General features: G+C 39.5%; 1 protein-coding gene across 9 annotated transcripts in view; it reads left to right on the plus strand.

Moving 5' to 3' along the window:
* The first annotated feature begins 657 nt into the window (after positions 1-657).
* Positions 658-27312, plus strand: part of CAMSAP2 (calmodulin regulated spectrin associated protein family member 2) — a 113093-nt gene continuing 86438 nt past the window's right edge. For 8 of the 9 annotated variants that reach the window (XM_043568173.1, XM_043568175.1, XM_043568174.1 and 5 more), the window contains exons 1-2: positions 806-944; positions 22475-22734. In XM_043568173.1, the coding sequence (XP_043424108.1) occupies positions 806-944; positions 22475-22734 (399 nt within the window). Of the gene's footprint in view, positions 945-22474; positions 22735-27312 lie in introns of all 9 variants that reach the window. The other variant, XM_043568182.1, reaches the window with a different exon arrangement.

The following is a 27312-nucleotide window of genomic DNA, read 5'->3' on the forward strand; positions in this document are numbered from 1 at the left end:
AAAATACGAGGGGGCATAGCGGATAAGGCAGGACTGAGAGCCCGGGGTTCACGGCCTCTCGCGGGCCGCCGCCTTCGCCGTCCGCGGGGAGGAAGGCCCGGGAGGCGGCGGCGGCGGCAGAGACGGCGGCCGGAGAAGGAGGAGACGGCGACGGGAGGGGAGCGCGGAGGAGGGGCCGCGCCGCCGGCGGCCTGGGAGCCGCAGTGATTTTGACGTTTTCCTCCGCTCGGTCTCCGGCGGCCCCCGACCGGGCTGCGCTGCGGGGGGGGGGGGGGGTGGGGGGGCGCCCACCCCGTCCCGCGCGCCCGGCTCGTCCCTCCGCGCTCCGCGGGAAGGGAAGGGGGAGGCGGGGGCGTGCGGGCACCGCGATGGCGGGGACATTTTCCACAACGTGATTGTTAAAGCCTCCCCCCCCCTCCTTAAAATTCCGGGCCCTTCCAGCCTCCCCCCTCCCCCCCAGCCCGTGTGACTAGACGGAGACAAAGGGGAGGCGGCCTCGCTCACACGCGCGCTCGCGGGGCGGGTGGCTCGGCGGGGCGCCGGCGCGGGGCGGGCGGACGGACCGACGGACGGACGCTGCGCCGTCACATTCCTATGCCCGGGAGGAGCGGCGGCGGCTCCCGCGGGAGGCGGCAGGCTCGCGGCGCGGACAGCTGAGCTTCTCCTCCCCCGTCGCCGCCCGGGCGGGCCTCGCCCCGGCCCCGATGGTTTGAGCCCTTCCCTCGTCCGCTCCCGACCCCCGCGGCGGCGCGGCCACACCATGTGAAGGTCGGAGCCCGGACCTCCCGACGAGCCGCCGTGAAAGATGGGGGATGCTGCAGACCCCAGGGAGATGAGAAAGACGTTCATTGTTCCAGCCATCAAGCCCTTTGACCACTATGATTTCTCCAGGGCCAAAATCGCCTGCAATCTGGCCTGGCTGGTGGCCAAAGCCTTTGGGACAGGTAAGTGGCGTCTTCCCTCCCGCCTTTCTCCTTAGGATGTACACATCCCGGTTTTTTGGGTTTTTTTTTTTTTTGGTTTTTTGTTTCCGACCATCGGATGCCCCCTCGGTGCGTGTGTTCTCGCACAGGTTCAGGGAGATGATGGGGGACTGGGAAGACAAGAAAGAAAGGAGAAATCAGGCTGCTTTGGTCTTCAGCCAGGTGCTCCTGAATGGGCAGGTGGGATTTTACCCAGATTTCTTTTATTGGGTAGCAGAGGTGTTTTGTTGCGTTCAGTAAGCTGTTTTGTCTTGTTTTTACTTGGGGCGGTTTTGTGGTTATTTGCCTCGTCGTGCTGCGTCCATTTCCCCCTCGGTCATAATTGTGATCACACCGCCAAGAAATTTGAGCTGGTTTCTTTGATTATTGAAGGACGTGGACGGCACATAGTACTATATTGATTTTGACATTTGTAATGGTGGCTGCTGTTCAGGCTTCCTAGAATGTAAGGTGGCCTGTGTCGAAGTGCAGTGTTGATTTTTGTTGTCATTCTCGAAGCCTGTATCATCCTTCCCTACACATTCCAGGCTCTATTAAACCAGTTACTTAAAACCAATATTCAGCTTGCTGATTGTGGGATGCTATTTTCATTTCCTGTTATCAGTGAGATATATTCCTTTTACCAACGGTATCTTGGTTTCATAAATTAAGAGAAACAAACACTCCCTACTATGGGATTTTTTTTTTTTTTTTAATAGTCGAGTTTCTTTGAGGGCATGTGCTGTTGACACAGATTGTACAGTGGGGTAGCAATTAAACATTCTCTCCGTTACCCAGTCTTTGCAAAATAACAGGAAAAGGGCCTCCTGTTGTAATTCCTTAGCTGTTGCTTCAGGAGCCCATGTTGTAGAGCCCTGAAAAAATTAGAGAGCTTTTCACAGGAAGATGCTCGCGTAAGGAAATTTCCTCTGATAACTTCAGGAATCATTTTGTAAGGTTTCTCTGCCCTAGTTAATAAAGTTTGGATGTGTAAAATATTGGTTGGAAAGTTTCTCAGTTTTTGCAGATATTTCTCCAGATGTTAAGTAAATCTAAGTTTGGGTTTTTTTTTTTTTTTTTTAAATTTTTTGTGGGAGGAGAATGACTTATTTCCACTCTGAAGGCTGTGAAAATATGGGGGTTAATGCTTTCGTTCATTCTTCTTAAACATCATCATAGCTGGATGTTTTCAGAGCTGCACATTTTAGTTAACTAGCAAAGGAATCTCAGTGTTTGGGAAATTATTTTAATTCGTTTTGAAGGAAACTTTAATGTGATTTTATGTTTATGACAACTTTGTTTTATTTAAATTCTCATATTTTGATATTGAAGTAGAAAGATGTTAAGGTTTTAAAACTGGCATCAGGAGTAAATGTAATTGAAACTCATCTTGAAATAATTTACATTTTAAAGATTTATTTGGAACTAAATGTGTAGAGTAACACATAGGAAGGAAGAAGCACAAAGTGTCTGTGTATTTTTATTTTCTGGCACCATTGATATCAGCAATGAGAATAATAGATGTATTTTGGTTTTAACGTAAGCAGCATGCTGAAGCTGATATCCATTTGGAGGAGAAATGAAAGCTATTAAGTATTTTGGAAAGACAGAGGGAAATTTACGTGGCGACCTATGTGGAAAAGCAATGTGTATGAAATGGAAGGTAGGGGAATAACACGGATACTTTCTTTCCTTCTGAAACCGAGAGGATGCTTATAGTACAGATGTCAGAATGTTGCCCTCGATTCACAAAGACTACTAACCAGAAAATGGCCTACTTTCGGGATATATGTCAGGCAAGTTTGCCAGATTCTGGACCGCTTGAGGAACACATATTGAACACACTTAAAAAGAAGGGAAGTGAAAGGAATCTAATATCAATGGAATCTGTTGTGTGCCAGGCACTCTGCTAGATGCTTTGCATGAAATTATACATTAGGGATTCACAGCAAGTCTGGGATGTAGGAGTTTGTTCCCCATTTTTAAAAAATGAGGATGCCAGTGCACAGGGAGGTTAAACAACTTTCCTACTATCACACTTTTAGTAAGGGTGGAGATACGTTTTCATTTGACTGACTCCCAAGGGTATGGCATTGGTGGGGGCAGGGTATACCTGCTGTATGCCTAGTACTTTAAGTACATTGCTTCATTTACTCCTACAGCAACCCTCGAGGTAGATACTGTTCTCATTTTACAGATGAGGGAACAGGTTCAGAGCTTTTAATTTGTTTGAGATTAAACATCTGGCAGGTGGTGGATTTTGCATGCCAGCTCAGGTCTTTCTGACTCTGAAGTCTTTGCTCTTTATACCACTGTGCAGAGTGTGAAAAATGTGCACATAGTACATGTTAGAAGTCTTATTTATTTATTTTTTTTTATTTTCTTTAAAGAGCGGGCAACTCTTAACATACTCTCTGAAGGCTTAGATGAATATTATTGGTACTTGGTTACATTTGCCTTGGCAACAGTTGGAATGGATAAAAAGATCACACTCAAAATGGAATGAGAACCAAAGTTAGAAGACCTTAAGAGGGTGACTTAGTAACAGAATTTAATACGTTACTGAGAATGTTATGTTTGTACATTTTGTTTATTCTTTAATGAACAGACTTTCAAAGTGTACATTTATATGGAGTGAACAGAAGAAAAGTCACTTCATTTTTTTTATGTAATTTTTTTTCTTCATTTTCTGCAAACATTTAAGCGGCAAATGTTAACAGACAACGTATTTCAAAGGTATTACCTAAGGGTATTCAGTTAATCTTTCAAAAATATTAGCCCAACTTGAAGTTGTGATTTACCAAATTGCTTCTTTAACGATGATACAAGAATCTTCAGTTATTAATTTAGTTTTTTTCTATGAGAAACTTTCTAACTTTTGATATATTAAAAAGTAGTCAATTTTAGAATCATATGTGTTGGAAAAGTCATTTAAAATGATAGCTAGAAATCAATGATGGACATAGAATGAAGTTATTGAACCATACAAAATAAATAAAGCACTAGTATTGTAATACCTAGAAAGCAGTTGGAGTTTTTACTTCATTTGAAGTCTTATTTCTGAAGCTTTGAATTATATTCTTCTCATTACATTGAAAATAGTCCAAATAGCCCAAATCTTAATAGCTTATTTTGTAGAATAACACAGATACAGTTTTGATCAAATGAAGAATAAGTTTGTGTAGATGAATTTTATTAAACAGACGCTCATCACTTGAAGCAAATTCCAAAAGGGGAAGTTAGCTGTACTATCTCTGCTGTATTTGAACAGCTTAACCCATTTAAGCAATGATATTGCTGAGTTTGCTTTAAATGTTCTGCTCCTCTAAATCTTTTAGGGAAAATGGTGGGTACAAAACCTCTTTATGAAATTCTTGAATTTGAAATTCTTAACATGGAATTTAAGGCCCACTTCCTAGTGTTAATATATCATTTCAACTTTATCAACTATCATTCTCCCTTTTTAAAAAAATTTTTTTAATGTTTATTTGTTTTTGAGAGAGAGAGAGAGAGCGCGCGCGCGCGCGAGAGAGAGCACAAGCAGGGGAGGGGCAGAGAGAGAGGGAGACACAGAATCTGAAGCAGGCTGTAGGCTCTGAGCTGTCAGCACTGATCCGATGAGGGGCTTGAACTCAGGAACCGCGAGGTCATGACCTGAGCTGAAGTTGGACACTTAACCAACTGAGCCACCCAGGTGCCCCTTATTCTCTCTTTTTAAAAAAAATCATTCTCCTTTTCATACTGTTTAGTTTAATAGTATAAAATCATTTGTCCAAACACATCTTGCTGTCAAAATCCTATGTAAGCTCTAATTTATATACATGTGTAGGTTGTGATGACAACGGGTGGCATTGTGGTTAAGAAAGACTAATAGCAGAGAGGCCAGTTAGGGAAGTTATTGCAGGAGTTAAGGCAAGATATCAAGAAAGCTTATAGTAGAGTGGAAATGATAAAGCTGCTAATATTTATTAAGTACTTGCTGTGTATCAGGCACTTTGCATGTATTACATAATTTTAATTCTCATAACAGCTTTTAAGAGATGGAAACTATTAATCATTCCAATTTTACTGATGAGGAGAATGATGCTCAGAGGTTTAGGGAACTCATCCAGAGCCATTCGGTTTATAGAGCTGGGGAGGGACACAGAGAGAGACTGAGACAGAGAATCTCAACCAGGTTCCAGGCTGTCAGTGCAGAGCCCAACTTGGGGCTTGATCCCACGAACCATGAGATCATGACCTGAGCTGAAATCAAGAGTCTGGACAGACTGACTGAGTCACCCAGGCAGCCCCATGTTGCCCAAATATCTTATCTGAGAAATCCAATAAAGTAGGTAGCTAATAATGTAGATATGGAGTATGATTGGTAAGTTGAGGATAGAAATAATAATTTCAGGGTCTTCTGTGCATAAAATGTAACTGAAATTGTAGTAGATGTGAGGGTGATGGAATGTAGGGTAGTGAACACTTTACTTTGAGAGGGGGTGCTGAAGAAAAGGAGGCAGAATTAAAGCAATCAGAGAGTTAGAAAGAGAATTAAGAAAGTATAATAATACTGAGGCCCTGGAAGGAAAAATTTCAAGGGGGTGGTCTTATTAACAGTGTCAAATGCTGTAGGTTTTTATTTTGTTTTTATTTTTTAAAGATTTTATTTTATTTTTATTTCTTTTTTCTTTTTTTTAAGTACGCTTCATGCCCAGTGTGGAGCCCAATGCGGGACTTGAACTCATGACCCTGAGATCAAGACCTGAGCTGAGATCGAGTCGGATGCTTAGCCGACTGAGCCCCCCAGGCACTCCTAAAGATTTTATTCTTTTAAGTAATCTCTACACCCAGTGTGGGGCTTGAACTCACAGGCCCAAGATCAAGAGTCACATGCTCTACTGACTGAGCCAGCCAGGCGCACCTGTAGGTTTTTAAACCATGCATGCCGTTCTGATAAGGGAGATGTGATACAGGTTGTGACTGTAGTAGAGTTCAGGAAATATATAAGGGCCATGTAACTGGAATGGTGACATTCAGAGGGAGGGAGAGGTAGGGAGGGGGAAAGGGTACCACCAGCGTCAGTGATCTGTGAAGGAAGGCCTCTGAAGTGGAGGTGGTAGTTAGACTTGATCCTGAGGTGAGTCAGGCTGAATGGAAAGTAGGCATTGTAGATGGAGGAGATAGTTTGTGCAGGCATGGAGTTCTGAAACCAACATAGACCAGTAGGATTGGGGAGGTTTATGTAATGAAGTGTAGTAGGAGATCCAGCTTGAAAGGTAGATTGGAACAGAATTGTTTGAAGAGCCAGGTTAAGGAATTTGGTATTTATTTTGTAGATAAATTATTCTAAGCATATTGGATTGAAAAAGTGCTATGACTAATTTGTTAAACACATACTTTGTGCTAAGTACAATTTTGAACATTTTAAATTTATTATTTCTTTTAATTCTGAGAATGACCCTATTAAGTGGAAACCATTTTATTTCTTCTATAACTCTAAAGCAAGGTTTCCCAACCACAGAACTATGGGCTGGGTAATTCTTTTTTGTGGAGGGCCGTCCTATGCATTGTAGGATTTTAGCAGCATCCTTGGCCTAGTTGACAGTAGTATTCTCCACCGTCATTTCCAGGTGTGACAACCAAAAATGTCTCCAGACTTTCTCAATGTCTCCTGGGAGGCCAAATGACCCCAGCTTGAGAACCATTGCCATAACGGTTTTAAGATATACATGCAATTTAAAAAGGGTTTTTGTACATTAAAGTCCAAATTAATTGTAAGACATCCTGATTTCAGAAGTATTCAAGTGGAACATAAGAATTTAGGAAATTGGATAGTTTGCCCTTTTTGTTAATGAGCAAACAGGTTTAGAGGGCTTAAATAACTTGCTTTTGATCAACTTGTAAGTGGTGGAACCAGAATTATAGTCTAAGCCTTTATGATACTAAAATTTGTATTTTAACCTCTATGTTATATATGCTTTCTGTAGTTCATCACAATTTTATTTTTTTAATGTTTATTTATTTTTGAGAGAGAGAGAGAGAGAGAGATTGAGTGCAAGCAGGGGAGGGGCAGAGAGAGAGGGAGACACAGAATGCGAAGCAGGCTCCAGGCTCTGAGCTGTCAACACAGAGCACGATGTGGGGCTCGAACCCATGAACCACGAGATCATGACCTGAGCCAAAGTCAGATGCTTAACTGACCAAGCCACCCAGGAACTCCAGTAGTTCATTACAATTGTATAGTATTGGAAGTGAAGGCATGAATGCATGAAAACCTTTCAAATATAAGTGTTAAATTTGTTTTGCAGAATTGAAAGTTTATTTAATCTGGGGCACCTTGGTGGCTCAGTCCCTGAAGCGTCCGACTTTGGCTCAGGTCATGATCTTGCGGTTTGTGGGTTTGAGCCCTGTGTTGAACTCTGTGCCGACAGCTCAGAGCCTGGAGCCTGTTTCGCATTCTGTGTCTCATTCTCTCTCTGCCCCTCCCCCACCGTGCTCTGTCTTTGTCTCTCAAAAATAAATAAATGTAAAAAAATTTTTAAAAGTTTATTTAATCTTCAACAAACCTGGTATTTGATAAATTAGTACAGAAATATAAAGTATATTTAGCATTGGTCTGTCATTTCAGAGTCTCCTCCCCCTCCCTAATTTAGTGCAGAGATGAATACTTATTTCGGTTAACGGAAATTCCATCTCTTTATCTAGTTTTCCATGTATACTAGTTTATGGACCTTTTCCATTGGTACATTACAAATAATAATACTTTATTTTTAATTTTATTTTTTTAATTTACATCCAAATTAGTTAGCGTATAGTGCAACAATGATTTCAGGAGTAGATTCCTTAATGCCCCTTACCCATTTAGCCCATCCTGCCTCCCACATTCCCTCCAGGAACCCTCTGTTTGTTCTCCATATTTATGAGTCTCTTATGCTTTGTCCCCCTCCCTGTTTGTATATTTTTGTTTCCCTTTCCTTATGTTCATCTGTTTTGTCTCTTAAAGACCTCATATGAGTGAAGTCATGTGATATTTGTCTTTCTCTGACTAATTTCACTTAGCATAATACCCTCCAGTTCCGTCCATGTAGTTGCAAATGGCAAGATTTCATTCTTTTTGATTGCCGAGTAATACTCCATTGTATATATATATACCACATCTTCTTTATTCATCGATGGGCAACAAATAATAATACTTAAATGTTACATATTTATTAGTAGTGACAAGCTTGGTGCTTTAGCTGAGATAAAAGTTGTTTTCATTTATGACATTGATCACTTTCCAATCCTGTGCCTTGCACAGTTTTTCCTTTCCTTCTTTACCATTGATTCTTCATCAACATGACATTTTAGATTAAAGGCCTGTACAGTAGTATCTTTGCAGTTCTCATACTACCACTTATTCCCTTGTTTTTCTGGGGCATTTTCCTGAAGTACTCTTTGTCTTGGTTTCCCTACTTGCTGCATAGTCATGGTAATAAGCATGTGTATGCTGCTTTGAGTCCACTAGAAGAAAAAATTGGGAAGTGTTAGTATTTATCAGTCTCACACTTAGGCTACCTTTACATATTCTGTGCGCAGTCTGGAATGGGATTATATTTCTTATAGTAACTTCAGAGAATTATTTTTATTGAAAGTATTTTTCACTACAAACTAGACAAACTAGAGGCTGGGCATATAGCAGTAGGGAGGCCACTGAGCTCGTTCTGTAATCCTTAGAGCTGTACTCCGCGGTATTATGCCTAGTAATGTTTGTGGAGTATTCTATTTTCTTAAGATAAAGAGATGGAATTTCCATTAACCGGAATAAGTGTTCATCTCTGCACTCCATATTTCATAAACATAGGTTCCTGGGAGTGTGTGTGTATGATCTTAAAAAGGTATTTTGGAAGTGCCATATTCACCAATTCCCAGCTCTCTCCTTCACACCATTTTTCTTTTTTCTTTTTTAAAATGTTTATTTCTTTTTGAGAGAGAGAGAGAAAGAAAGAGCGAGTGAGCAGGAGAGGGGCAGAGAGAGAGGGGAACAGAGGATCTGAAGCAGGCTCTGTGCTGACAGCAGCAAGCCTGATGCAGGGCTTGAACTCATGTGACCTGAGCTGAAGTTGGACGCCTAACTGACTGAGCCACCCAGGTGCCCCTTCTTTTTTCTTTTTCTTTCTTTTTCTTTTTCCTTTTCTTTCTTTCTTTCTTTTTTAAATTTTAGAGAGAGTGGAAGCAGGGGAGAGGGGCAGAGGGAGGGAAGGAGAGAGAAAGAGAATTTTAAGCAGGCTTCATTCACCCTCTTGTGTGGAGCCCAGTGTGGGACTCCTTCCCACAAGCTGGGATCATGACCTGAGCCACCCAGGTGCCCCCACACCATTTTCTCTCTCTAAAATGGGAATTGTCTCTCTCATTCTCTCTCTGCCTTTCCCCTGCTCTCTCTCTCTCTCTCTCAACATAAACAAATAAAAAAAGTAAACATTAAAAAACACCCAAATATCTTTTCAAATGGGAATTGCATGCAGATTCTGAGTACTTTAGGCTCTTGGATAAAAGACATTTGATGAAACATTTGAAATATTTTAAAAGATGTTTGTCATCAACCACGGTAAGTTTCAAAGTACAGTTGACCCTTGAACAACATGGATTAGAGCTGCGTGGATCCACGTATATATAGATTATTCTCAATAAACATATAGGAAAACTTTTTGGAGATTTGTGACAGTTTGAAAAAACTTGTAGATGAACTGCATAGTCTAGAAATACTGAAAAAAAATTAAGAAAAGTTAGGTATTATGAGAATACAGTATATAATACAACATGTAAAATGTGTTATTAACTTTATATTACTGGTGTGGCTTCTGGTTGGCGGTAGGCTCTTAGTAATTAGTTTTTTGGGGAGTCAAAAGTGATATGCAGATTTTTGACTACATGGCGGGGGGGGGGTCGAGTTGGTACCCTTAACCCCCTGGGTTGTTCGAAGGTCAAATGTAGATGGTTTCATTTTTTTCTGCTGGCATTTTCTACTGCTCTCCAGATTCTCTTTTTCAGCTGTCTTCTTGTTTTCCCTTCTGTTTTTTGATGACATTCGAATAAAGGGGTTGCTGACCTTGTTAATTTTTCTCTAATTCATAGTTTTGTAGAACTTTGTAATGTAACAGATTTTGAAATAGCAGAAATTTGTCTTTTTTTCCAGCCACCTCCATTTTTTAAAAATACATACTAAAGATTGTGATGATATCTTGAAAATTTACTTTTTTGACCCCAAAATATTTTTTGAACAGATGAGACAGGCACAGATTGAAAATTCAAAAGGTATGTCAGGGTAGTTCTAGTGAAAAGTCTCCTTTCCATCTGGACCCAGAGTCACTGCCATTTATTTAAAGCTAGGTGCCATCATCAGAAGTCTGCTTTTTTTTTTTTTTTTTTTTCAATGTTTATTTATTTTTGGGACAGAGAGAGACAGAGCATGAACGGGGGAGGGTCAGAGAGAGAGGGAGACACCGAATCGGAAACAGGCTCCAGGCTCTGAGCCATCAGCCCAGAGCCTGACGCGGGGCTCGAACTCACGGACCGCGAGATCGTGACCTGGCTGAAGTCGGATGCTTAACCGACTGCGCCACCCAGGTGCCCCAGAAGTCTGCTTTTTAAAAGATCTCTTAAAGTACACTTAAAATGATTAAAATGATAAATTTTATGTTATGTGTAGTTTACCACATTAAAAAAAAGATCTCTTAAAAACAGTAGAAAATGTATTGAAAAGAGACTAAGATTTGCAAAGGGGAAATAAGTAGGAAGTCATAGTCCAAGTGAGAGATGATGACAACTTGAATTTGGATTGCAGCAGTGGATATGGAAAGAAGTGGGTGAATGTAAAAGATAAGACTTGATGATTGGGCATGTGGGAACAAAGATGAGATTGTGGGGAGTGTTAAGATTGCTTCTGTTTACTGAGAAAGGGAATAATGGAAGAGAGCCAGGTTGTGTGTATGTGCAAAGAACAGCATGGAGTTTGAGGAATATCTAAAATGGTGGTGTGTGCATTAGGCCTTAAAAATTCATATGTGGAATTTAGAAGATCTTTGGGATGAGACACATACATGGTTATAAAAAGAGTAACTGCCAGTCACTTTGAAGGAAAGTACAGAGGAGAGACAAGGGGACCTAACACAGGAGAGCCAGCAAAGGAGCCAGACGTAGAGTAACCAGAGAAGAGGAAAACAAGGCAGGGAAGTATGGAATCTCAAGCATAGGGAAGAGAACACTGAAGATGAGGGAGGTATAAGGTACTGCTGAGACAGATTAAGCAAGAAGTCTCATAAAATTCCATTGAGTTAACACCGATGACGTTTTTGATGACTTGGCTGAGGACATGTTGAGGGCAATGTAGAAGCAAAACTGTGACCGTAGTAGGTTGAAAGTTAATGAGAGTATCTTCACTTGTGGTAACAGAAAATCCAACTCAAATCGGCTTACAATACAGAGGATTTATTGGCTCATATAACCAAAATTCTGAGATAAGTTGGATTTTGATCAGGTCCCATTTCCATTTCTTTGTGATTCCCCTAGCTGTGCCCTTCTTTATTTGTGAGTTTCGTTCTCCAGCTGTCTTCTCTCATGGTAGCAAATGGCTGTAGTAGTTCCAGGCCTCACATCCATCCACGTCCATATATCACACTACTCAGAGCTCTTTCTTAATCATTGAAAGTTGTGTACTCTTCTTTTTTTTCTTTCTCTTGAAATAAACAAAGCCATTTGATTTTAGAAAATATCAAATATGTCCAGTAACAGTAAACTGCCGTGTACTTTTCACCCACCCTCCATGATCATCAACTCATAGCCAATGTTGATTTATCATTTACATTGATTTTTCTGGCCACACTGATTATTTGAAGCAAGTCCCAGACATTGTATCATTTCATCTATAAATATATTAGTGTGTATCTCTAGTCAGGAATACTCTTTTTAAATATAACCATGGTACTGGCATCATCACAGCACTGTCTGTCATACCACTCCGTATCCTTAGTATTAAGATTTCTCTGATTGTCTCATAAATCGTCTTTATTTTTTTGTTTTGCACTTCATTTGTTCCAATCTATATCCAAATAAGGGTCATATTTTGCAATTGGTTGGTATGTCTCTTTAAGGTTTTTTTTTTTTGAAGGTTTTTTTTGAAAATTTTTTAATATATGGGCTCTTCCTCTGTGTCATTTTGTCTTGCTTCCATTTATTTACTGGAGGAACCAGAGTGTTTGCCCTTTAAAATTTCCCAATTCTGGGGGCGCCTGGGTGGCTCAGTTGGTTAAGTGTCTGACTTTGGCTCAGGTCATAATCCGACAGCTCGTGAGTTCAAGCCCCGTGTCAGGCTCTGTGCTAACGGCTCAGGCCTGGAGCCTGCTTCCAATTGTGTGTCTTCCTTTCTGCCCCTTCCCCGTGTTTGCACTCGTGCGCACGCACGCTCTCTCTCTCTTTCAAAAATAAAATAAACATTCAAAAAAATTTTTTTTTAATTTCCCAAGTCTGGATCTCCATGGTATTGTTTAATAGGTTTCCATAAATTGGCAGTTAGATCTAAAGAATTCTGTAGATTCAAGTTTATTTTTTGGCATACTTCACAGGTGGTGTGTATTTTTACCAGGAGGTGCTTAATGTCTAGTTGTCTCTTTTTCTATCATGATTTCATATATTAGTGAGAAAGGTCTTTTAAATAGAAACTTCTCTTGGGGCGCCTGAGTGGCTCAGTCGGTGAAACGTCTGACTCTTGATCTCAGGGTCGTGAATTCCAGCTCCACATTGTGGTCTGTGTGGGGCATTAAGATTACTTAAAAATTAATAAATAAATAAAAATAAAAAGAAACTTTTAGTATATGGTTACCCTTTGTGGGAAATTACCTTCATAAATGATAGCCTCCAAGTAAATTACCAGGCAAACTACTCCAGAGGTCACAGAAAAGAAGAGCTCACAGACCTAATTAAAATGGTTAAATCCTATGGTTTGTTAAATCAATTTACAATGAGAAGCAAGGAGAAAGAGATCAGGTAAGTTAACACATTTAAGATAGAGTGCAAGCAGGGAGAAAGAACCATACTCTGAATCCTGCAATATACAGTGTTTGTATGTCCATCTCTTTCTGCTACATTAGCCTTCCCTAATGATGATGGTATGGTCACAGGACCAGAGTTGAAGTTTCAACAAGGAGGCCCACAGTGACACATAGGCCAGTGATACACACTTGCTCTATCAGACAGACACAGGGAACAAGCATGCCAACAAGCATGCCGGGCACAGCTGTGGGTTACCAATAAGCCTGATGAATAGCCTTGGACTTTGTGTTACTTGGTCAGAGGACAAGTAGGCCAGAATGGGTGTTACCAGTAGGTGGCCAAATTAAGGACTCGTGGATATTAAGTATTCATGTATATTTAGTGTTCATCGTCTCTTGTTCGTTTGTCTCATGCATATTCAATATAGCATGAGTATTTAGGGCTTTACATATATGTTTAGTATATCATGAATATTTAGTGTCTAGATACCTCATGAATATTTGGTATCTTTTGGGGTTTTTTCATTCTTTTTTTCTTTTTAAACATACATGATACAATCCGCTTACCTTTATTTAACATATTTGAATTCTATGTTTAACAAACTTTTTGCTTACTAGTGCTTATCTATACTTAAAAGCTTTCACCTATATTTTACAAACTACAAACATATTCTTTTGTAGAATTGAAGAGTCTAGAAAGTGAAAGTACATTACACTGAGGTACAGAGAAGGCAGAATAAATGCTACTTCCTTCCCTTAACTGGGGGGAATTTGCGCCAAACTGTGTGGGTCACTGGCCCCCAAGAATCTGAAAGGGTAAAGAATAGGGAGAAAGAACATTCTAAATAGTGACCAGAATATGCAAAGGCAAAGGCTCTGAAGTGTAAGAAAGTGTGATTGTTGGGAACTGAATGTGGCTAGCAGTGATGCATAATACAAGGTGGTGGGTGGAGACAGGGATCTTCCTTCTAAGGTCGGAGGGAGGATTTTAATCCTTAAAGAAGTTGGAAATCATTGAAAACCCTAGAATTCGTGGTGGCGTGTACGACATGATCAAATTTGCTTATTGCCTATAAGCAATGGGTGGAGAATGCTTTGACAAGAGTAGGGACAAGAGTAGATGTGTGAAGACAATTAGGAGTAAATGAAGTAATTCACATGAGAAGCACTGATTGCCTGGGCCCAAGAGATGTGAGTTGAGACTGTGAGAAGGGGATGGATTTTATTTGGGAGTTGAAGGAGAAGGAGGCATTAATGATGACTCCTAGGTTTCTGGCTTAGGCAACTAGATGGATTGTGGTATAGTTTTTCGATGTGGGGAATGCTGGAAGATGAAGAAATGTGGAGGAAAAGACTGATTTGGGACATTTTGAGGTTTCATAGTGTTTTCAGCATAATTTCAAACATGTAAGAATAGTACAAGGAACTCCTGAGTACCCTTTAGCCAGATTTATCAGTTGTGAACATTTTGTCCCATTTATCATTCTCTTTCTCCCTCCCACACAAACATGTGTGTATATATATACACATAATATTTTCTGAACTGTTTGAGAATGCATGAGAGACATTGTGTCCCCTACCCCCAAATACTTTATCCCCTAAAATGAAGGATGTTTCTTATATATAATCTCAGTAAAATTATAACAATAAGGAAACTTAACTTTGATACAATATTATCTAATCCACAGTCCAAATTCTAATTTGCCAATTATCTTAATGTCATTATTGCAATTTTTTTTCCCATTCCAAGATCCAGTCCAGAATCATGCATTGCAGTTAGTTGACTTGTCTCTTTGGTCTCCTTTAACCTGAAATAGTTCTTCAGTCTGTCTTCGTCTTTCATGATGTTGACACTTTTATAGACTGAGCACCCTGAGCTGCATGCTGAGCTGGGGCTCAAGCCCCTTCCTTGGGCACTGTCTTAGCTCTTGCCAAACCTCCTTTGTTTGGCCTGTGGTACAGGCAGCCAGTTCTCTGCAAGGGCCACCTGGGCTGCCTCCCCTCTTTAGGTTCTTATACCCTCCTTTCGAGTGTGGGCCCCTATTTAGCAGATATCCCCTCTGCCTTTGGTCTGAATGACTGGGATGATGGCTGCTGGTGCTGGCAGTGTCCCAAGAATACCCAGACAGTATGAAGAAAAACAAAGTGCACGGAGACGTACCTTCTCCCAGGCAAAAACTGATGGAGATCCAGGAACTAGAGACCATTTCTCAATCCATTCCTCCTCCTGCCATCTTCTTTGGCTTTCTTTTTTCTTGTCCTTTTCTCTTCTCTCCCTTGGCTGACCCACCCTTGTACCCCCTCTCATCACTGCTGCCACCGCCACCTGTCTTTCCACCAACAGATGTACCCTCTTGCCCCCTTGCATGGGACCATCTCTGCACTGCCCATAGGATTTGGGCAAGAGTGCCCGGGAGGCACCCAGAAACCAGTTGGGATCTAGGTAGCCCCCAAGGACAGATGTTTAGCCAGAGGGACATTTCCTTAACCAAGATATAGGTGCTAGGCTGATTGCTACTGGAGTTTAGCAGACAGAGCTAGGAAACACACATATGCATACATAGCATAAAGTAAATATATTTCTTTTTCTGTATATAGATGGATACATAACACCATGTGTTCATACTGACACTTGGCATTTTAGTCCCAACACCACAGAGTTTGTTCTAGTCTTTCTAGTTCATTTCTAGTCCCTTCCTATATTTGTAGCTCCCCTTGTCAGTGAGAAACTTGGCACCCATTTTGAATTTGGGGTTTCTTTGTGACATCCAAGTGAAGAGTTGGGTAGGGTAGTTGGCTTATAAGGATCTGGGGCTTGGAAGAGGTGCTTTAGTCTCACAGGGTAGTGGGAGGAGTGGAGGAGGTAATTTAAGCTCAGGAATGCTGAACAGCACTTAACACTTAACACGTCATTTGGTAAGTGGAAGGGTAGAGGGAGTTCACTTTTAACTGGCATCTCATTTGAAGGCAAAGCTCAGTGTTTAGGTACTTGTCATTCTTTTAGTAAACATTTGAGTGCCTGCTGTGTTCCAGGCACTATTATTCTAGGCACTAGTGACACAGGACAAAGAAGTATCCTGCTCTCCTTGAGGTTATGTTGTAGTGGAAAGAGGCAGAAATAAACAAACATATATTATAGGATAGTAATAGCTGTTATATGGAGAATTAAAATAGGATGACTGATTGGGTGGTCAGGGAGGGTATATCTGAGGAAGTGACATTTAGCTGTCATCTGAATAGAATGAGCTATCTATGTGAAGGTTAGATTGAGGAATGTTAGAAGCAGAGGGAATAGCGAGCACATAGACCAAAAGGCGTGAACTTGGCATGCTGTAGCAACAGAAAGACTTGGGTGTCTGGAGCATAGTGGGTTGGGGGAGGGAGAGGAAGTTGAAGCCGGAGGAGGAGGAGCTGGTATGTGTGCAAAATATGGAGAAACGAACTCAGAGAAGTTAATTAGTGCACTCAAAATCCCCTAGCAAGTAACTGCTAAAATTCCGACTCACCTTTTAAACTCCATTGCCCATACTTTTCCCAAAGCCCCAATTTTCCCCACTATATCATGCTGCCCCACCCCACCCCCCTTTTTTTTTAAATTTCAAAGAGCAGGGGAAAAGAGCAAGGGGAGGAGAGAGAGAGAAAGAAAGAAAGAATCTTAAGCAGGCTCCATGCTCAGTGTGGAGCCCCAGATGGAGCCCTCGACATGGGGCTCAATCCCCACCCAGCACTGGGATCATGACCTGAGCCGAAATTAAGAGTTGGTTGCTCAACCGACTGAGCGATCCAGGTACCCCATATCGTGCTGCCTCCTAATGATAGTGAATGTAGGTTAACTGAAAACAGGTTTGGTTTTGAGCGTTTTACTTCTTTGCAGAAGTAAAGCGTGGCCTAGGAGATAACTAAAGTTTTCCAAGCAGGTGCAAGGAATGAATTATGATTATTAGCACAGAATCTGGGAGTTGAGGGGAGTTTTGAAATATTAGAGTTGTTTTAGGACAAGACTAATGACTAATATTTTTTAAAGAATAACATTTTCATTCATTTGTCAGGTATGTATTGAGTGCTTACCATGTACCAGGCATTAAGTTAGGTGCTGGGGATTTATATCCTGGTGAATAAGATAGACCTGGTCCTTGCCTTCTGGTCTTGTATAAGGGTACTCATTTTAGCACATCTTTGTCAATAGTGGGTTTTAAAAATAATTTTCCATTTTTGTAGGTAAAAAATGATTCACTGTAACTTTCTCTGATTACTGGTAGTGTCGGGTTTTGTTTTTTTTTTCCCATGTTATTGATCATTTTTAGGTCTTGGTTAATTTCAAGTTCAAGGTCTATGGATTATTTTCAGTTGGAGTTTTTGAAACTCACTAGTTCTCTCTCAGTAATTGTTTTAGAAATAACTTTTTAGGTTTGGAAAATAAGGCAATATTCACATGACCGAGCATTATGATAATTTCTGAAATGCATTCCCCTCTTACCTCTCTACTCTTCATTGTTTTAAAGAAATCTGTATCATTTGCTGGCATATGTATGCAACTAGTAACTAGCCCATCTTCATAGAAAATTGCCTTGAGTAAATTACTGTCTACTCCCTTTACTTGTACTTCAAGCATTTCAGGTGATTGTTAATTTCAAAACTTAGATCTAGTTAGGATTTATGATACGATTAAGGTAAGTTCTGCTTAAGTCCTGGCACACAAGAAAAACTTGTCTCTTATCCTTTGCAATTCTAGGAGTGGTGATTCGCTCATCCATTCCTTAAGCATTAATTTCTTACCTTTTGTGTTCTGGAGGTGAGGGAGAGGGTGAAACCTTTTATCTTTGATTTTGTCTGTTTCCTAAAATGCTGTTTCAGTTCATTTGTTTCACAATGTGCTACAGTTCCAAACTTAAAAAAATTAGTTTTGTATAGTTAGCAAAATGATAGATATTTTTGAAGTCGTCTTTTAAGCATGTTTAGTTCTTTAAGACTTGTTTTTGAAAGTGACCTATTTTATATACTCAGTATGCAGTTTTGCATTCTTTTGGGGGGGTGGGAAAATCTGTTTTTGTCATATTTTTGAAATATTCTTTGGCTTGCTGTGGATCTTTTCCCTTTTTCTTGTGTCGGGATCTTTTTAAACTCTTTTTTTTTTAAACTTTATTATTGATTTTAAGAGAGAGAGAGAGTGAGCACACATGTGCATGAGTGGGGGAGGGCAGAGAGCGAGGGGGAGAGGGAATTCCAAGCAGGCTCTGCAACATCAGTGCAGAGCTTGTTGTGGGGCTTGAGCTCATGAATTGTGAGATCATGACCTGAGCCGAAGTTGGATGCTTAACCAACTGAGCCACCCAGGCACCCTGCCTTGGGATCTTTTTAAAACTTACACCTTCATAACTTGGGTTTGTGGGTATGCCATAATAAAATGGAAGTAGCCCCTAGCTGCACGTCTTCTACCTTCTAGCCTTGTGATGTTGGCCAACCATTGTTATTTAAAAGAAAAAAAAAATATATATATATATATATATTTTGTGAGAGAGAGCTAGTGGCGGAGGGGCAGAGAGACAGAGGGAGACAGAGGATCTTAAAGCGGGCTCTTGATGGACAGCAGAGAGCCCATTGTGGGGCTTGAATTCATGAACCTCGAGTTCTTGACCTGAGCTAAAGTCTGACCCTTAACTGATTGAGCCACCCAGGTGCCCAACCATTGTTACTTTTTAAGCTATTTAGCTAGATGGCTTAGAGCTAGGACTGAATTTATCAGCTGTGTGCCCTTGGCAAGATAACCTTTCTTGGGTTCCTTATCTACAAAATAGGGGTAAGAGAATTGTTAATATTGAATGACAGAAGGCATGTTTAGGACAGTGTCTTGACACACAAAGGTCCTTAGTGTTACTATATTCTAAATATATATCTGCATATTGTCTGATTTGCCGCTTTCACCGAGTTGTTAGAAAGATTAGTAAAAGCAATAGATGAATGTTAGGTAGATGTACAGGTATGGTAGAGAAATTTGTAATCCTGATGATGTTAGTAGTCACTTTTCTTTGCACACCTAATGTTTAGATACCAAGTCACCTATATAAGTCGTTTTCTTTATTGTTACAGTAAATAAAAATCTACTAGGCCTACATTTTATAATAATTACCTTAAATAAATTCTCTTTTAGAGTTGTACTACTAAATAGCTTCTTTTTAGTTCCTATGATACTAAATTTAATTTACCAGTACTGTATTCTGTAGTTTATACTGGGCTTATGTATCATGCTGAGGCAGCTATTAAGGCTGGCTCACTACTGGTTAATGTGGCTGTGAAGGAAGAAGTGTTTTCAATTATTAAATGAGGATGATATTTTTAGATGTCACCAAAATCCCAAATTGATACATCTACTCTTGACCTCTTTCCAGAGTCCTATATCCCCAGCTGCTTTTTGGATATTTTTGCTGTCGTTTCTAATCAGCATGTCTAAAACCGAGTTTATGATCTTGCTTCCAGAATTAGTGCTTCCTGATTTTCTTTTTTCTATTAATGATACCACTGTTTCCCAGGTAACCCAGGCCTAATGGTTTTTGCCATCTTCACCCTCTCCCTTTGCTTTATTCCTGAGTCCTTTTTGGGTTTGTTTTATAAGCAGTTTAAAAAAAAAATTTTTTTTTTAACATTTATTTATTTTTGAGAGAGAGTGAGAAAGAGCCGAGAAGGAGCAGAGAGAGAGGGAGACACGGAATCTGAAGCAGGCTCCAGGCTCTGAGCTGTCAGCACAGAGCCTGATGTGGTGCTCGAACCCAAGAACCATGAGCTGAGATCATGATGTGAGCCGAAGTCTGGTGCTCAACTGACTGAGCCACCCAGGCGCACCCCTAAGCAGTCTTTCTTTTATTCTTGTCTTCTTTTCCTTATTTATGTCTGATATTTACCTCCATCAGTATTGAAGACCAGATTATTTGTCCCCAAACGTCATATCACTCTTCTTTAAAACTAAAAGTAATTCCTTGTTAGCTATTAAATAAATGTTTGGCTATTATATATGTGTTTAAAAGAGATACTACTTTTGTCTTATCTGAACCTCCCATCACAGCTTTCCTGCTTACTCCTATCCTACATGAATGCCTTTCTCCACCCAAATTGTTCAGTTTGGTATCTCTTCACTTCCTTCCTTCCTTCCTTCCTTCCTTCCTTCCTTCCTTCCTTCCTTCCACTCTCTCCTTGCTTTTCCCTTTGTTTAGATAGACTTTTGTTTTTTGACTAAGCAAATTCTGCCTATTTTTCCTATCCTATTTCTTTAAGATGAAGTCAAGTCAGCCCAGTATGATGCTTCCTGCTTTGAACTTTAAGCACTTAATTGTTCATTTAGAACAATTGTTCATTTAGCACTTAGTTTCTTTCAGTTGGTGCTCAATCATTCATTGTTACTGAATTGCTTAACTTTATTTGTCTGTCTAGTCTTTTTGTACATTATTGGCTTCTTGAAGGTACGGATTATTTCTAATTCCTTGGATTTCCTCAGAACCATGCTGGTATATAAAATGAACATGCAATCATTACTATAATATTTGATGAAAATATTTTTCTTCTTCTTTTCTTTATTTTAGAGAGAGAGAGAGTATGAGCAGGGTAGAGGGGCAGAGGGGAAGGGAGGGAGAGAGGGAGGGAGGGAGGGAGGGAGAATCTCAAGCAGGCTCCATGCTCAGTGTGGAGCCCAATGAGGGGCTCAATCCCATGACCCTGGTATTATGACCTGAGTTGAAACCAAGAGTCATATGCTCTACTGATTGAGCCACTCAGGCACCCTATGATGAAAATATTTTTCTTAATAATAGGAACTCTTCAAAAACTTTAGGATGAAAATTGCTAAGAAGTATACTAATACTTTGTGAATACATTTAAAAAATGTTCACTTTGATTAGTACAATGGCTTATTTTGAGCTTATATTAAAGCTGCCTATTCAGAAGACTCCTAAAATCAGTGATGGGGGATGGTTGGCCTCAAAACCTCACTTTTCAAAGAGAAGGCAGGCAAGGAAATGGCTAAGTGTCATGCCAGACTAGCCAGAGCTATCAGGTTCTATGATTGTAGCTCCATGTTAACTTTTAACTTAGATGCCTGCCTTTACTTTTGGAAGACAAACCTCATTCTTGTGTTGGCTTTGATTAAGAGCACAGCTCACAGGTAAGGAGTGGGAAGAGGAAGGCAAGATACCTTGTTAAACAGTAAGAAGTGCTTTGTTTGTCTTGCTTTTTTAGTGATCTGGCTGCCATCAGATGCAAAAGCAGCTCCTGAGGTTGATTTAGAAGTAGATGTTGGGAGAGTGGGACTTGACAGTCTTCAAGGGAAATGGCTAGCAGAAAAGAAACTCAGACGAATTTGGTTTCCTTCTCATGTCCCATTTGTAGACTCTCCTTTCTGTGTCTCTACTGAATGTGTTAGTTGGGTGTCTAGGAGGGATTTTTGGGGTAAGGCGGAGAGAGCAGTGATTTACTAAGTTAAGGGATTTAAAAAAAAAAAGTTTGTTTATTTTTGAGAGTCGGGCAGGGGGGTGGGGGAAGGGCAAAGAGAAGGGAGAGAGAATCCCAAGCAGACTCCACACTGCCTGCCAGTGCAGAAGCTGTCGTGGGGCTCGAATTTGTGAACTGTGAGATCATGACCTGAGCTGAAGTCCAGAGTTGGACACTTAACTGACTGAGTCACCTAGGTGCCTCTAGGTTAAGGGATTTAAAAAAAAGTTTTTTTTTTTAACGTTTAAAAATTTATTTTTGAGAGAGAAGGAGACAGCATGAGCCAGGGATGGGCAGAGAGAGGGAGACACAGAATCTGAAGCAGCTACAGTCTCTGAGCTGTTAGCACAGAGCCCAATGCAGGGCTCAAACCCACAAGCTATGAGATCATGACCTGAGTCGAAGTTGGACGCTTGACCAACTGAGCCACTCAGGCACCCTTAGTTTAAGGTATTTTTGAGAGTAGTTCTCCCTTAAACTATAGCTGTAACTGCCCCTCAATAGATTCATCAGGCTAAGCAAGAAGGGTGAGAGACCAGAGAGCCTGAGATAGAGGGAGAGAATAAGTTAGGCAGCTTCTGCTTTGCAAGTGATTAGCTATACAACTTCAGTTAAGTGATTTTATGCTGTCAGTTGGCAAGGCCTAGCTTCCCCTGTAATAGCCGTTAGAGTGCCTTTTCTGGTTGACTGCTTGTATGTGAGAGTATTCGCTGAAATTAGTTTTTAGGAATCTTTTATCATGGATTTGAGTGTGCATGTGGGAATACTTTCCCCAGAGTCATTAGACTTAGAAAACTTTTTCTTTGCTTTGTAATCTTGTTTTAGAGTATACTCGGAACAATATTTTCTGTAAAGCAAATTTCTCTTTTTCATTCCAGATTAGCTGCCAAGCTCTAATAAATTACCTTTTCAGTTAAAGGGTATTGTTATTTTTGGAAGGAATCTTCTGTGACATAATAATTATTAAATTGTGTTTCTTTATAAACATATTGTAAGAATTTCCCCCCCTCCCCTTAATCTTTATAGAAAATGTGCCAGAGGAACTTCGAGAACCATTTTACACAGATCAGTATGACCAGGAACACATCAAACCACCCGTGGTTAATTTACTTCTTTCGGCTGAACTATACTGTCGTGCTGGGAGTCTCATTCTCAAGAGTGATGCTGCGAAACCCCTTCTGGGCCATGATGCTGTAATCCAGGCTTTAGCGCAGAAAGGTCTTTATGTAACTGACCAAGAAAAACTGGTAACTGAACGAGATCTGCACAAGAAACCCATTCAGATGGTGAGTCTTTGTATACCCAAGGTTACTTAGTTTGAAGTGTATACTTTTGAGTGTGAATTGTATTGTAAAATGGAGGAAATTATATTTTGAGATTGGATTGTCCTCTCTGCCTAGAGTTTAAAAACTTAACATTTTCTTATAAACCTCGTTTCCAAACGAAGGAAGATTTTAATAAACTATTTTGGAATGTTTGGTGCCATTCTGATACCCAGGAGAAACAATTAAATTCTTTCCAGCTACTTTAAAGTGATTTTTATGTAATTTAAAAATTTAATTTTCCCATCATAGAGACTATTTAGAGGAGATAGAAAATGTATCCTTGATTTTATTCTTGTTAGGAAAGAGATGAGATTTGTGAGTGTTCATTTGCATGCTTGAATGACCTCTTGGTGAATTTCTGCATATCATATATATTTTAGTTTATTTAATGACTAGTAATACATTCTTGTGGACAACATACAGAAAGACGCTCTCTAAGCTGGCCTGGGACAAGCATGCAGGAGCTTTGTCATGAGTCTCTGGAGACAAATTCAAAGTTTAGGTTCATTGTATGTTGCTTCAGTTTGGTGTGCTACTTTCGCCTAAGTTCACAAAATGCTGAGCACCATCAAGCAGGGTATTAGAAGGAAAAACACATTTGATTAAATCATGCTCTTATATGAGACTAATAGAAAGGGAGGGATATATGTAGAAGAACATATTTAGAAATATATGAAATTATGAAGTTGAAGAAGGATGAACAAAAATTAGTTTACCAAATCTAGTACTAAATGAGGTGGTGACCTACTTTCTGCCTATTTTCCTTCTTTAAAAAAAAAAACAAAACTGTTTTGTTACTTAAGAGGAATAGCGAATAATGTCCTAAGAAAAATTTAGTTAATAAATTTATGGATTCATAATAGAATTCTTAAGGATAACTAAGAATGTTTATTAGCTGATATGAGATTTTCAACTTGCATTGATGACTCTACGTTCACCTCGTGGGTTACCCTCTGATTTTTATATTGTGCTTTGTGTCCATATCACATATGTGAATGGTTTGCCAGCACTAGGGGTGAGCAGAATTCCACTTAGTGTCCTCGCAGTACCTCACGTTTGACCTCTCCAGAATCACTGCACGGATTGGATGCTCCTGCTATGATTGTTTCCGCTTCCATTATTTCAAGGCCAAGTAGATCATTTTAAAGCACATCAATGACTTTGTGAATCTGTGTTTGCTTAGTAGCTGCCCTTTCAGACACCATTTGATCTATCAGGTAACTTAGTTGTCCTTAGGATAGATTCTGTATTTTAGGTCCTCTTTAATGAGAAAGAAACAAACTTAACATTTTCTACATTATTTTCTTAGTGCAGTTTGTGCATGTGAAGATAAAATATGAAGGTATTTGTACAATCTATTAAAAAATGAGGGGTTTGGAAGACTGCCAGTTGCATTACCATCAGGTTTATTTCACACTATATTGATCCTGGTGATAGCTATGAACACATTTAACTTTGATTGCAGGAAATAGGGTTTAAGGAATGTGACTTAAGTGATACAGAATTGCTGTTTGTCTGCTTTTAACTTCTCTCCGTGGGTTTTTAGGACACTTCATATTTGATGACATCATCTTGACTCTTTACAGTGTCACCTTTATTGACCTGTGTTTTAGGTGTATACTTTCAGCTTTTCTCACAATTTGATTTAAAGCTTCTCCGGTGCTGTGAAATTTTGATTGATGACAGTGTAATAGTATATTACCATTTTTCTAAAATGTATGTGAGAAAACGTCTCTGAGTACTGTTAAAGACTGTTCTTTAAGAAACTGTTTTGTTTTGTTTTAGAGTGATGAGAGCAGTAAGTTTCAGTTTTCCTTCTTTGTCCTGCCTTTTGGGAAGTATAATGAAAAATGGTGTGTTTAATTGCACTGGGTGTATTGACTGCCAGTTCTGCCCCCCACTTTCATCTCCAAATTATCTTAGTGCTTTTGGGGTCTTTTTATCGCTGTATGTTGCTTTGCAGACTTTTGTGAAAAGAGTTGCGTGGTGGTGGCAAAAGTATCAACGTAACTAGAAGGCAAGTTTGACTAAGCAGTTTTTATTAATTTTGGGTAGGTGAAGATTGAGAAAAATGCCTTTTTTTTTTTTGAAAAATGAGAACACGTTGGAGAACATGTTTTATTTTTTTTCTTTATCACAGTGCTTTTATAGACCTGTTTTGAGAGTATAACCTTTAAAGTGTTTTCTTCCATATTTACATCAATGGGAAAGTATTTCAGAACTGCTTTAAAGCCAGTTAATAATTATAATGTATTAAAATTCATTCAGCACATAATCATCATCTGTAGGATTGTTAGAAGGGATTGTAGTTATGATTTGCCTGTTGAATGTTATAAATATTGTAAGACACAAATGAAAAGAATATACACAGTGTTAGAATGCATACTGTTCTGAGAACTGACCTTAATGTGTGTTTGAATCAGCATTAAGTGTATGACTGAATAGTTACCAGAGGAGGAGTTGTAGACACTAAAATCATAGGGGAATATCCTTCAACCAAAAGTATTGTAGCCCAAATCATGTTATCTGTCAAATTATTTGCCAAAATAAATACTGGTATTTAGGATAATGTGAAAATTGAGGGATTATAACAAATGGAGCCAAATGCTGAAAAAGACAACTTAAGAGTACAGAGAAGATTTTGAACTTTCTTCCATAGCAAAATGAATTTGCATGTGAATTGCATTCAGTCAGGTTGGGCTGGGGGATTTGATCAGTGTCATAAAATCTTAAATTCACAGAATTTTATAGCCAGAAAGAATGTTAGAAATCAGAAACCAGTATATGTATAAAACTTCCCAATGATGAGGAACATGAGTACCTGGGAACTTTGACTAAGTTCTCCAGTCCTCTTGTCAGAACTGCGAAATTAGGACGTTTAGAAGAGGATTTGGGATATGTATTTTTAAACAGGTGTTGTGGGTGATTTTTATGATCAAGAATGTATGTGAAATTTTATCTAACCCAGGGTCATTTTGTATATGTGATACTTAGAATTTAGAAAGGTTAAGTAATTTGCCTAAGGTAGAACTGTTATGTAGTAGCAAAACTAAGAATCTGCATGAACTAGAATTGTGACTTTCTAATTTACAGTGCTGTAATCTGAAGTAAGTTTGTGCAATTAAGTATCTGAAGTCATGTTTACCTAGCTGTCTAGCCTGGTTACAAATCAAACTCTTGATTGTGAATCAGTTTTCCAACCATTTTTGCACATGTGGGAAATAAGAGTTGATATTTGCAAAAGTCAATTAAATCTGTATATAGTATGTGTGGTATGAAATAATGAGATTGATTTTCGTATGACTTGCAAAATAACAGTCAAATCTTGTTTTGAAACAATCATTATATAAACAAAATTTATTTTGAACTGCTTTCTTTAAAATTTTTTTTAATGTTTATTTATTTTTGAGACAGAGACAGAGCATGAATGGGGGAGGGGCAGAGAGAGGGGGAGACACAGAATCCGAAGCAGGCTCCAGGCTCTGAGCCTGACTCGGGGCTTGAACCCACGAACCGTGAGATCATGACCTGAGCCGAAGTTGGACACTCAACCGACTGAGCCACCCAGGCGCCCCTGAACTGCTTTCTTTTAATGATTACCGAAGAAAAGATTGAATATTTTATTTGCCTAATGGAGATTAGAGTGGGCTGTTAGGCCACTTGATAAGTAAAGCATAAAATGTTCTCTCATGAAGTGTCAGTATTGTTATAATGGATATTTTTGGATATTTAGAAAATATAAGCTAAAAAGTTGTACATTTGTGCTACTAGCCATTAAACTGCTTTATTGTAATGGGAAGGGCAGTGAAGCTGTGGTTAAAACATAGAAAGATGATAGAAATATTTTTTTACCCTAAAGAAGGATATTCCTGTATGTTAAGAGGTGTTATTCCATTTTATCACATTTTGTGGTCTGTATTCAGCTGACCATTAATGTCTCCCTTGAATGACACTGAGAAAGAAGCCTGCAGGAAAACTTCATTAGCATGAAGTAGGTGCTCTAAATGTAAGTTTAAGCAACAGGGAACTGAGAGGTGGATGTGATGACTTCTGCTAGGGAGGATCTGGGAGGGCATCTTGGGACAGAATGACTAATAGGGTTTCAGTGGGTAGGAAAAGGGATGGGGTAAGAATGGTAACTGGGTTGAAGGAGTTGTTTGACTCAAGTTTGAAGTGTGAAATTAGGTTCTGTATTGCAAGTTACAGTGTTGACTGCATGGAGACATAAAAGTGAGATGAGGCTAAAAAATAGGTTGGGGTTAGATCATGAAGAGGCTATGAGCTGAAGTTAAGGATTTTTAAATTTTCTTTTTGGTTACAAATCAGGATGTAAGTTTTCATATTTTTTCTTTGGTTTTTGTTGATGGTGGTGGTGATGGTAGTGGTGCTTTGTTGATTTGTTTTTTCTCTGCCTATAGTAAATAAATAAAACATTGCAAAACACTGTGGAATACTTTGTGAGCTCTTATAGTGTCAACTTAGTGTAAAATGCAGTTTATTAATTCTCAGATCTTTCTGATTTGTTTACACCTGTCTGTA

This window comes from Prionailurus bengalensis, chromosome E4, assembly GCF_016509475.1.
Source record: "Prionailurus bengalensis isolate Pbe53 chromosome E4, Fcat_Pben_1.1_paternal_pri, whole genome shotgun sequence".
Taxonomy (NCBI): domain Eukaryota; kingdom Metazoa; phylum Chordata; class Mammalia; order Carnivora; family Felidae; genus Prionailurus; species Prionailurus bengalensis.